Below are 13225 nucleotides of genomic sequence, written 5' to 3'. Positions count from 1 at the left end.
ACTGTTGACTATTAGAGCTACTCTTCTCATTAGAAAGCTCTTCACAATCAGGCCCATCCCTATTTTCTAGCTTCGTGCCTTGTTACTCTGCTCCACACACTCTAAGCTCAGCCGCATTTAACGTCAGTATTCCTTGAACAAGCGGCATTTTTGCATATGCCTTAGTCTAGCCTACAGCTCCCTACCCTGATTTTTTCTGCACTTGATACACTCCTCTTCATCTATCAACAACCTGGCTTATATACAACGTTCTGCACAAAGGCTTTCCTTTTCCCAAACCAGAATTAGGCACAGCCTTTTGCATTGTTCTTTAAATTTATCTTTATTCATCCAAGTGTGCTCCTGGAATACTGGGAATGATGATTTTCCATCTTTTCCGCACTGCCAGTAAAGAGCTTGGATCTACTGTAAATGATCAATGTATGTTAGTTAAATAATTATCTCATAAGAACAAACTAAAAGAAAGTCTTTGTAATGAGTTTTGACTAGACATATTTCATAAGCTTTAATTGTAAAATTAATTATATGCAAATCCTTTTATTCTTACACAAAACACTTTGAATAAGGAAAATCCTTTTTGATAAAGTGAAAAATTAAGACAGAGAGTTAATTTCTCTTGCTGCAAAGAGACAGTGAAAATCAGAATTTGAAATCCAATTCCCGGAGAAAATAAGTCTAATTTCAGGGGAGAAATGCTAGAGTGTATTTTAGAGGGTGGTGAATATACTGCATATATTCTGTGTAGTACATAGTTTAGCACAGTAGTTAAGAGTATACACTTTGAACTGAGTGCCCAGGTTCAAATCCTAGCTCTACTACTTCCCGGCTATATTCTTGGGCAAGTTTTTTAATCTTTCTGTGCCTTAGTTTCTTCATCTGTAAAATGGTGTTAACAATACCTACCTACCTCATTGGACTGTTCTGGGACTTCAGTGGGAGAATCTATGTAAAGCATGTGGAACAGCACAAACACATGCATTGGGCACTTATTATTACATTTTGTATAGCACACTTTTATCCTTCTTCTAGTAATGGTAAAAAGGGATACCTATCCTTTATTTCCTGGTCTCTACTGAAATTGGGGACATACTAGCAAGATTAATGATGCCAATAAGGCCCAGAAACAATTGATCTCATTCTTAACACCAATGTCTAAGAAACTAGCTAACAAGACAGACAGCTTTAAACTTCAATGAAGATGAAACAGATCTTTCCCAACATTTCAGTCAGTGGCTCTCTTCCTTTTGAGTGAATAAAGATCCTCAATCAGAAGTTAGTGGGTACATTCTTATCGCATTCTTAAGTGTCATCAGAGATTATTCTAAGGCGAGTGATACTTGGACCACACTCAGAAACACTGATTTAAATTCAGTGTCGGGCCAGTGGTTCTCATGAAGAGCTGCACATCAAAATCATTTGTACAACTTCATAGAAACATAGATTACTGGGCCTCTCTCTCAAAGACTGATTCCGGGGGTCTGTATAGATAACACACAACCAGTTGTATACATTATCTTCTGGAAATATTTTGAAATGCTTGACAGTTAAACGTGAAAGTCTATTTTTTTTGAGATGTGACCCTTTATATAACTTATAGGACTTGGAAATTAGAAGAAACAGTGGCCTAGAAAAAGGATCAACAACCTTGTCAATAAATGCCCAGGACAGAATACTGATTTCTTGAAAATCTTTTCCATGAGTCTGTTTTTCAATAAACTGATGATAATGTTATACTGATAAAGATGTGTTTTTAAAACAGTCATTATTCAGTTATTAATGCTAAGATTAGTCAGAATGTATTTGAGCAGAGTGATAAATGTACACAACTGCTATGATTATTAACAACTGTATGATTTAGAAGTCACATTTTTAGATAAGGAAACTGTTCTGGAGTTAATTATCCAAGGTCCTAACAACAGGCAGGAGCATTAACAAGAGTAGAAATGTCACCTCGTGATCCCCAACCCAGTTCTTCCCACATATAATCTTCCCCCCCTTGCCTCCAGAACTGCATTCTCCCTTCCTTTCTCTAACCCAGGAGTCAGCAAACTCTTTCTATAAAGGGTCAGATGGTAAATGTTTTAGGCTCTGTGGGTAATACAGTTTTTTGGGGAAAACTGTATTTTTTGCAAAAGCATATAGACAACATGCAAACGAATGCGTTCCAATAAAATTCATTTATAAAAATAGGCATTACGCAGGATTGGGCTGAGAAGTGCAGTCTGCCGAGCCCCGCTCTAACCAAAAGATTATGAATGTTTCACCAATTTTCCTGATCAGGAAATTGAAGATTCTACAAAAGATGCCCTTTTCACAAATGTGGGAATATTACCCCTTTATGAAATTGAGGAGACAGACCAAATAAAAAATCAAGATCTGAAGGATCAGAATGGTTACCTAAGGATTTTAGAATAATTAAAAAAACTTTTTCTACTTAATATGTTTTAGTCTCACTATATACAGATTAAGCCAGATGACAAGCTACTATACAACAGCATGTTAAAAAACATGTTTATTTTACACTATGTACAATCAGGAACATATTTAAAAGCACTGTCAATTAAAATAAATGAAGAACATAAATCACAATTTAGTTTGTTCTTTGTGTATATATTCACATTAAAATATAAAGAACATATAGCAAAAAAGAGCCAAAGTGTGCATTTTTCTAAAACTTGGTATATACATATTCCACTGGAAAAAAGCAATCAAAAATGACTTTAACCAAAACTAAGTTCCTGTGATGTGTAGTAACCATTATACTGTTTATATGAGGTAGTAACTAAATTATTTTGGCCAAGTGTTAATACTCTAAATCAAAAGAAACATGAAAATGATCATAAAATAAGGCCAACAAAAGTAAAAATCCCACTAGAAATTTGAACCACTTCGCTCTATGGAATGTTATAGTTCTTCAAAGTGATGATAAGAAATGTTTAGTGTGGACTCTTTGATAATGCTAACTTATACTTTGTGCATACTGTAATTCAGACAACTGCAGTGCTATGTCACGGTACCGCTATTCTGTGATTCAAAAATTTTTTCGAAGGTATTGTTTTTAAGCACAGACAAGCAATCTTACAGGATTCTGCTGAAATATAAAAAGACCAGTTACTACAACAGGGGGTTAATTGGTTTGTTTCACATAGAAAACAATCCAAATACATTTTAAAAAGATGCTGGGGAGCCAAATGCATATTGACGATGTCACAGCTTACTTTTGTGACTTAATACATCACATATCAATACTTTGTGCAAATATAAACACACCAGTGTACTTGCATTAAAATTAAAAACAAGATTATAAAATGATTACAGCCTCCATTGCAATTTTAAAAGTTACAAGATTTATCTTCATATTACTAAATTACATATAATAAAAATACAATAGTGTTAAATGTACGGTTTCATTGCCAGCATCCCATTTTGTAATATAGCCGCACCCAAGAATATACTAAAGGATTCTTAAAATATTAATCCCAATTGCATTTTCATCAACATTTACATCTGTACAGATAAGACACTTAACTTGTACATCTCATAAAATACATTATCTACAGAAATTCTTAGTGTATGTCTTCAGCAATATGAAGTTTCACAGAAAAATACTGCCTATATGTACAAAGATTACATAACAGTGAATTAAGCACTTGTGTGGTTTCAATATGCTAAATATATCCATACCACTTAAAACAAAACATTTCCCCATCTTGTCTCATGCCACAATAAATTACAAGCAACTGAAGCCAGGTAACTGCAGCTTTTGTACAGCTTCGAGCATCCGTTAATGTTGCAGTGGTAGTGTTCTTTCTCTCGAGAGCTAACTGTCGAAGCACAGCATTTCTCAGTAACTGTTTTCATGACCCGCGAGGATGTATAAATTGCTATTTGCCGTGGGGTTATCGGTTGGCCTACTTTCCAAAACCACGACCCTAAAATAACAAACAAACAAAAAACATACAAAAAAACAAAGTTATTCTTGAAAACTAACGTTAGCAGAAAATTCTTCCACTGCTTCTTCATTGTATGCCTCTAATAAATGCTCCTTATCTGCTATGTAGGCCGAAACCATTTGCAAATCACTATGATTGAAGAGTCAGTTCCAGCTCTGGGAAGTACACCTTTGTTGCCCACCACCTCCCACCTCTAAGCCAGTGCTGTCCTAAGAGTCAGAGGGGTAAAACCTATACTAGGAATAAGTTGGGGGAACTTAATTCTTATCATGAATTCTGAAAACAATCTGTAGTTCAAGAATCAGAAAGTAAATCAGAATAGAACTCCAAATCCTATTGGTACTAAAACTGAAAACTTTTCTGTTTGCTAGCATATGGTATCTCCTCTTGTCCTGTAAATCATACTTTAGATATTACGTTTAATGCAAAAGTAGTACTGACAGATCTATACATTCTTGGTAACTGGAAGATCAGGCACATTCTCAAAGGTTTCATAACTTTCTGACCTGTGAATTCTTATATTATGAAAAATATAATGTTGAATATATTACTGTAGAAATTTCAATTCTCTCAAAAAAGAAACGAGTTTCATGTTGGATTTATAAAACATGTTTAGAACTATGTATTTAATACAACTCCTTTTCATACCTGTCAGATCCAAGCAGTCTGAAAATTCTCGTGCTATCTGAAATTTCTTGTGTTACCTGTTCAATTAAAATATCAATTTAATATCTGAAATGAAAGGCACAAAGTTTTATATGGACATTTAATTTATAACTCTATAGAAGAGAAGCATAAGTCCTAAGATGGAAATAGATCCCTGTGTGACTGTTAACTTGTTAAATCAGCACATAAGTGCATCCATTTGTTACTCCAGGAAAAATTTGGCTAATTTTGAATTAATCATAAAACATGAGAGTAGTAAACCATTTGCTGGCATACAGACTGCAACGGAAAAAGTTAAAAGCAAAGCACCTAGTCCGTTTTATTTATCAGAAACCTCCTGTCAGTCACCTTAATGCTGGTAGCAAGGCTCTTGCAGTAGTAAGCCACTTAGGTCTGGTCCTTGCACTTGAAAGGCTGCAGTGTGGTATGATGGGACAAACTCACGATTCCAGCTTAAATCCCAGTTCTCCCACTTACTAGCTGTGACAATTGCACAAGGTATGTAATTTGTTGGAAACGGTTTTACCTTCTGCAAAATGGGACAGACAGTGTTTACTTTGCAGTGGTATCTTGCAGTATTCTTGTAAGTATTAATGGGTATAATGCCTAGCTAAGGAAATGCTCAGTAGATAACAATTCTCTTTCCCATTTCTTTCCAAGTCTCCTGAAATAATATTTTCTAATGGCATATGTCCTTAAAGAAGTCCTCAGTGTGACCATTCCCAGTTGGGGAGTTAAGACTAAGGCTACAGGAGAAAGAGAAACCCATTGTTTATTGCTTACTGAAAGCAAAACATTCCCAATTATAATGGCAGTAGCTTCTCCCCAAAATTTGGTAGGCTGAAAAAACAATTTGATTTTGAAACTGAAATTATTCTGGAAACAGCAGTCAGTGATTCTTGACTTCTTTTGTAACTTAGCACACCTGAAGGATACAACATGCTCACTTCAGTAGTAACGGTTCATCAGCATGATCTTCAAAGTATTCAGTATTTTGGGATTTGCCTACTTGAAGGACATAGCATTTTTGGAGAGGTTGTATTTAGTAAGGGCTGCTTATGTAGTGTGAAAAAGCCCCTCAGGTGATTGTTTGAGCAAACTATCTTTTTTAAACCATTCTCTTGTATCCTATGATGGCTTTCCTTCTCTGCCTGGTGTTTATTAGCTGTTGACTATTCTTATCTCCAGGCTCCATTCCCTCAGGTGATTAAAAAAAAAAAAATCTTCCTGAGAGGTGAGCCCTCTTGCGGGAATTAATCCTAGAAACACACTGGCAGGGGACTTCCCTGGCGGTCCAGTGGTTAAAGACTTCGCCTTCCAATGCAGGGGGTACAGGTTCGATCCCTGGTTGGGGAGCTAAGATCTCACATGCCTTGTGGCCAAAAAAACCGAAACATAAAACAGAAGCAATGTTGTAGCAAATTCAATAAAGACTTTAAAAGTGGTCCACATTAAAACAAAAAAAAATCTTAAAAAAAGAAACATACTGGCATCCACCTTTCTTGAATACTTACCATAGGCCAGGCATTGTGCCAAGCACATCACATACTTCCTTTTGTTTAATCTTAGCAACCCTATGAAATAAGTACTATGCTGTTATCCTCAATTCACAGATGAAAAAATACAGGCAAAGAGAAGTTAAGTGATATGTCAAGGTCACACAGTTACTGAACAGGAGAGTTGAGACTGAACCCGGGTGTCTCCTCAGGAACCCACGCTCATGATCATTCTGCTATACTGTTTACTGGTTAGAAGAAATGCTGATCTTAACTACCGACAGTTTAAAACACAAATGAACTATTTTCTTGCTTGAGGCACCTAATGTTTTCCCTTCCCGCCAACGCTCAAGTAAAAGTTACTAATGAGACTGGCTTGGGGTTATTGAAAGAACTTAGGATGATTTTACTTGCCTGTAATATTCTAGGGGGCAAGTACCAAGTCTTGTTCATGCTTATAACCCCAGCACTTTCTGGCATAAATGATGAACTGAATTAAACACGTCATATGACTTGGAGTTCAATTATTCCTGGAGTTAAATTAAGGGAGGAAGGACTAAGGAGATAAGAATACCAGAAATAGGCAAGGTGGCTTCAAGAGAAATGTGGAACCCTTTACTTATCGTCTGCATTGGTCATTATTTCTGAAATACAAAGTAGAAAAGGTGCTTCAAGACAGAGAGAGCCTCCATCAGTACTCTTGTTCCAGGTGACAGCCTGGGAAAGTTGAAAGAAAATCAGAGTTGGCTCACTGTTAGCAGTATTTAGGAAGTTCTTGTTCTGAATATAAGGGTGATTATCTGGAAGCACATAAAATATTCACTCAAACTGTTTGACTGAATGGACAGAGAGAGGTTGCTATAAAGTATGCGCCATTAATTTTATCACTAGATTGAATACAGAAAATATCAATAAAATTAGCAAATCAAGTATTCCTTGCATCAATCAGGAATTTTCCAAAGTTAAAGAGTATTGTGTGATGTAGAATTTGATAATGCTTCATGACTATTTAATGGACATAATTTTTTAAAAGATTACTTACCTCATTAGATCTAAAACTTCTACCTTGCATTCCATGTTTCCAGAAAGCTAGCACACTGTCCTGCAGGCAAACTAGCAGGCAAGAACAGCTCAGTTACTGTTAATAGTACAAGAGTTCAACTGATAAGCATTATTTCATCCCTCTTTCTACCTTGCATAACAATATTTCAATTAATAACTAGTGTTAGTCATTCCATATTTATAATGGCATCTTTACCATACTGCCTAGAACTACACAGTATATACTATATAGCATAAATACTATACAGACCTTACTCATCTTTTTGATAAGAAAAAGAAAATTCACTGAAAGTATTTTTTGCTATAGAAATTTTTGTTTTGATAAAATATTTCAAACATATAGAAAAATATGAGAATAGCCTAAAAACACATGTATCCACCATTTAACTCTCAAATGCTAACATTTTGCCATATTTGCTTTTTGTTTTAAATAAAAATGAATACAGCCAGCATCCCTATAAACTCCTACTCTAGTTGTATTCTAACCTTTCCTTCCTCCCTGGGATAACCACTGTTATGTACTTGGTATTTGTTGTTCTCATGCACGTTTTTACTATTACAACACAGTAAGTTCACATTATCAGTGTAAACTTTATATTGGATGTTTCCAACTTTCATACATTTAGTATGATGAACCAAATGATGTTTCTAATTTTTTTGTTACAAAAATGCTGCAATAAACATTCTTGTACCTCTTCTTAAATACATGTACAAAATTTTCTCTGGGGTAGACACCTAGAAATAGAATTACTGGGATACAGGCATATGTGCCTTCTAAAAATTCTAGTTTTGCTTTTTGTATTTACATATTTAACATATATTTTTGTGTGTATTCAGTGAGCAAAAAGTCTGATTTTGTTTCCTGCAGATAACCAATTGTACTAGCATCATTTGTTGAACAGGACCTCACTTCCCCACTGACATATGATGTAAATTTCCAATTACACGTAGGTCTATTTCTGAGCCTCTTCTATTTATCCCTGTGTTGATCCCACACTGTCTTAATCACTATGGATTTATAGTAAGTTTCAATATCAAGTAGGGCAAGTATTCATCAAAATGTATTTTACTGTTCTTGGCCTTTAGCTTTTCCATATGAATTTTAAGATCAGCTTATCAAGTGGCAGAAAATACCTTACTGGGATTTTTATTGCAAATGCACTGAATGTGTGGATTAATTTGTGAAGAACTGACATCTTTCCCATATTCAGTGTTTCTATCCATGGAAGCGGTGTAGTTCATTTGTTTAAATCTTCTTTTATACTTTTAAACAATAATTTGGAATTTCCTAGATGATGGTCTTAAATATGTTTGATTACATGTCTTACTGGCATATCAGAAAGCTATCCATCTGTGTTACTCATATCTAGCAACTCTGAATTTTCTTATTGGTTCTAACAGTTTAGAGTTGTATATTCTAGTAGATATTCATACCATCAGCAAAAAAAGGACTTTTTACTTATATCTTTCTAATCCTCATAGTTCCCTTTTCATAGTCCAATGAGACTATGTTGAAATGTGATGATAGCAAACATCCTTATCTCATTCTCCAACTTAATGGGAATTAGTTTAACCATTAAACACAATACTTTTAATAGGCTTTGCTAGATGAAGGACATTTCCTTCTACTCCTAATTTCTAAAAAGTTGTTTTTTTTAAAAAAAATCATGCATGACAGATTTTACTGAATGCTTTTTGTGCATCTACTGAAGAGTTACATAACTTTTTGCTTTTAATCTTTAATGTGCTATATTACATAAATAAATTTTCTGGTGTTGAACCATCTTTGCTTTTCTGAGGTAAAGTCTACTATTTGATGATATGGAATTCTATGTGCTAGTATTTTATACAGATTTTCCAAAATCTATTTTCATGAGATTGGGTAATTTTGTTTTCTGTATAATTTAACTGATTTTAGTATCAATAGTGTTAAACACTGATTTATTCTGCATTCCTTCTTTGTCTACAATCTGAAGCTGTCTGTAGAGCACAGGAACGATTCCTTCTTTCAATGGTGGATAAAAATCCCCTATAAAACCACGAGGCCTTATGTGGGGAGAGTCTTGATTAGTAGGCACCTCAAACCACAAGCCTGGCTCTGGTTCCCCATCTCCTGTGGGACACTGCTAGTCTTCTTTACCACTCAGGAGTGCATACTAGTTTGAGTTTCTGTTCTTTGTCTTCTTTATTGAGCTAGCTATGTGATTTTAAATATGGATTCCATTTGAACACCCTGAGCAGATGTCCGTCAAAACTGACTTGTTATTATCATCAGTGTTTGCTTGTTGGGAGAGAGGCATTCTAACTGGGAGAAAGAATAAAAGTAGGACCAAGAATAAGACAAATGAACTATCTGCCCTCGGCCCTACCGTCCGCCAATGCATATACATGCAAGTATCTTTACTGATAAAGGACACCAGAAAAACTGTGTATGATCATTTCACCTTACTTTTCCTGAATGTAATCATTTTAGAATACTGATTGTGTAAGAAATCCGTTTTCAGAAAAAACTCATCAAGCAAAATGTAAAAACGGCAAGAAGGAAATTCCACATACTTATGGATCTCTCTGATCAGGAGCTACAACAGCAAAAATACAATAGACTATACTGAGTACTAAATTTTAAAGTACTTATAGGGGAACTGTGCAGGAGTCTGGAGAAAATGGAAATTCACAACTAGGTTATGAATAATGATATTGAATTATTTATTTTGAAAATGCCAAATCTGTAGGGAAAATAACATTATTTACAGATTATGTCACGGTTGTTAAACTATTTTAGAGAATACGTAAAAGCAAAGACTGATATTCACCTCATATTCATTACATCCTACAATTTAAAAGAATGAGCCCTTAGTAATATATTTTTATAATTTCAAATAATTATTAGACAAATTATTTTAAGCAGTTCATAATGCAATCAAACAAGAAACACAAAACTCTGGCTTACCTATTGATTCAATCTGGAAATCAAAGGTGAGTTCTGATGATAGTTTTCTGCTAGATTTTAATCTTCCTTGCAGATTTACTATTTTTATACAACCTAGAAAGAAAAAAAGTCACTCAGAAACTAAGATAAAAAAAACTCATTAAGATAAGATATTCATAAATAAAAACTTACAGTCCAAGCATACAAGAATGGTATCTCTCTCCAGCTGGGTTACATGAGTAACACTTGTCTGTGGGGTATCTACAACACAAAAAACTCGATAAAACTTACAGAAAACAGTAATATTTAAAGCAGAGACATTAGAAAAAGAAGAATTCTGAACATCACGGAATTTGAAATGGATATATATTTTTAACTATACATACGTAGTGGTTAAGCCAGGCGGCTTGGATTCAAAATTTGATGCAAGAGCTAAACTAAGTGAGTGCTTAATGGAGGGTTAGCTATTGTCATTACTATTGGTGATGCCACTATTTTATTCATATGTGAAATTAGGAGTCTAATCTTCTATATTATGGCAATGATTAATTTCTGATTTTAAGCTTAGAAGGCCAGGGGCTGTGCTGTGTACATACTTCTCAATATTTGTTGAATGAATGAATCAGAGAGTCAAACAAATAACTTCAGGTCCAAATGAGTTAAGAAGAAAACTGAAGTATTTTGAGAAGTATGAAGCACCATAAAAATGCATAGAGGCCCTATTTTTATAATAATGATTTAAGAAACTTTTCACAAACTGAAAATGTTTAAATGACATAGTTTTCCAGGAAGCAAAAAGTAGGATATCCCAAGCTTTGTATGAACATCAAAACTGAAACTGCTAAACTATAGGCCTTTGTTTCTGGAGAGTGGGTCTGATCCAAAGTCTAGCTTGCCTGTTTTCTACTTCCTACAGTATTTAGAATCTTAATAAATCCATGGATGGCTGTATTTCAGACCTTCACACGTATTTTAGACCTGGTACTTCTGTAACTAACCAGGGTTGGAAGGATATGGAATAGGCCTCCTGTACATCAGGTCAACGAGACCTTAGTGACTCTTACACACTTGGTGAAAATTAGTCAAGAAGAAGCCAGTCTAGCATTACTGGATAGAAAGCCAGGAAAATGAGATTTACAAATTGCTTATAACAATTAGTTCCCGAACACTGGAATCATTTGGAGATCTGCTGACACCCAGCTGCTGGCCCCAGATATTCTTATTTAATCGAGGGTGTGTGTGACTTGAGGTATCAAGAGTGTTAAAAGCTTCTCAGGTGGATTCTAATGTGCAGCAGAGTTTAGGAAGCCACTAGCTTATAATTTCAGCTGATACAAAATCCTAAACATACTTTCTGTCTCTTACTCTGTCTCATCATCTCAAAACCAGAGATGAATTATATTTGTCATGTTTAACTTCTAATAAAGGGATTTCACTATGGTAAGAGAAGTAATCAAAAGTTCCTGGGAAGGAAGGGACAAAATTCTTTTGTCAGGAAATGAGGCCCTTCATTCAACAATTAGTAGAAAAGGATTTAAAATTAAAATGTTTGGGAGAACTAAGACAACTGAAATTCACTAAATAAAATATTAATCAACCAACAATCCCTTCTTGTTAAATAGGGAGGAAGAGATTAGAAAGCAGGAGTTCACCCCGTGTCTCAAAGGGAAGATGGGCCTCTAAAGAGAGAATTTAACAGAGAACTTAGGGGCACCAAAGAGAAGCCACAATAATGTTGTCAAGGGCTGGCCATGTTTTCCTTCAGTAATGTGTCCTCAAAGGAAAGCTGTTTCAAGTCCCCTGGGATTCAGCAAGCCATGAAACTGTCTTTAGACTTTTGTGAACGTCTGTGATCATTTTTTTTCAATGCCAAAAAAACTGTCTCAATTCTTTTCCTTTTGTGAACACTCTTTCAGGCTTCCAACAAACTCCTGACTAATCAATATTTATTGGCAAATTGGTTCTTTAACATTTCCCTTAGTTGCCAAAGACTCTGAACAAAGGGCCTTTGCAAGATCTTTAAAAATAACCTTTGCCTAATGAAAGATATAGTAAATTTATTACTTAATAATTCATTAAAACTCACAAACCTGATTCTGTAAACCATGAAGAGGTAGAATTTGGATTGACTGTTTCAAATCGAACCACCTGGTTGAAGTCTCTCCCTTTACTGACACCAACACAAACTAAAGGGTACTCCTGTTCAGGAACGACCAGCATTTCAAACATTCTAAGTGGACACGGTATAGGAAAATCTATGTGCTAGAAAAAACCAAAATATATTAAACAAAGGAAAACAAAAGCAAAAAAAATTTCATGAGAACACTAATAAGAATTTTTAGTTTTATGAGAATATATAAAATAGTACTTTCTACTATAAAGATTGCTTCTTCGCACAGAAACTCAGGGTATGCAGAAAATCTAAATTAGAAAGTATCTGTATAAAGAATTTAGGTTAAGCACTGTAAAAAATTTTTAAGTTAAAAACCACACATTTTTAGCATATTGGGGTGAAACAGACTTACAAATCACCTGTCCAACCCTCTTTTTTCAGAGTTGGAAACTAAGACCCAGCAACTGGGTGGCTGGCCCAGGGTCCCCCCTGCCCCCCACCCTGTGTGGCATGGCCTCCTCTCTCCTAATCCCAGGCTGCTTCAGTACTACTCCTCTGCCTTCTTAACCAGCTGAGCAAACATGGATGAGAAAACTGAAATGCTAATGAGCAAGAGACATTCCCCTTAGAAGTGTGGACAGAAAAAAAAAACAACCGCAAATAAGAGAAATTTAGCCCTGTATTTCAAGTGATTCTATTTAATAAATTAACTTAGTTAAAATGCAACCCACTTTACTTTTACATAAGTTTAAAATTATTTTTATTTTGCCACAAAGAGACTAAATTCACACTCTGAAAGTTTGGAAAAATAGAGGAAAACATTAACTTCATTAGTAATCAGGGAATAAAACCAAGATAACCATACACACCTGCCAGAAGAACGACAATAATAAGGGTTACTCAGAGAAGAGCAAACAAATGCTCCTAACGCTGATGGTGGGAGTATAAACTGGTGTGACCACAATGGTTAATTACAATACCTATTAATGCCGAGATACACATCTCT

At 35.0% G+C, this 13225-nt stretch overlaps 1 protein-coding gene across 3 annotated transcripts in view; it reads right to left on the bottom strand.

Moving 5' to 3' along the window:
- Nucleotides 1-426: 426 nt before the first annotated feature.
- The window catches only part of MAP4K3 (mitogen-activated protein kinase kinase kinase kinase 3), a 190618-nt gene continuing 177819 nt past the window's right edge, over nucleotides 427-13225 (bottom strand). Inside the window, exons 23-28 of one of the 3 annotated variants that reach the window (XM_089923256.1) lie at nucleotides 12197-12368; nucleotides 10299-10367; nucleotides 10128-10220; nucleotides 7158-7228; nucleotides 4602-4657; nucleotides 427-3932 (exon numbers count right to left, since the gene is read on the bottom strand). In XM_089923256.1, coding sequence (XP_089779382.1) covers nucleotides 3845-3932; nucleotides 4602-4657; nucleotides 7158-7228; nucleotides 10128-10220; nucleotides 10299-10367; nucleotides 12197-12368 — 549 coding nt within the window. In that variant the 3' untranslated portion in view covers nucleotides 427-3844. The remainder of the gene's footprint in view (nucleotides 3933-4601; nucleotides 4658-7157; nucleotides 7229-10127; nucleotides 10221-10298; nucleotides 10368-12196; nucleotides 12369-13225) is intronic. The other 2 variants (XM_022574007.3, XM_022574008.3) reach the window with 2 other exon arrangements.

The sequence above is a fragment of the Delphinapterus leucas genome, chromosome 13 (genome assembly GCF_059928025.1).
Source record: "Delphinapterus leucas isolate spDelLeu-1000000601 "Yukka" chromosome 13, BTC_Dleu_Yukka2, whole genome shotgun sequence".
Taxonomy (NCBI): Eukaryota; Metazoa; Chordata; class Mammalia; order Artiodactyla; family Monodontidae; genus Delphinapterus; species Delphinapterus leucas.
Note: the sequence above shows the minus strand (reverse complement) of the source record. Positions and strands in the feature narration are given on the sequence as shown.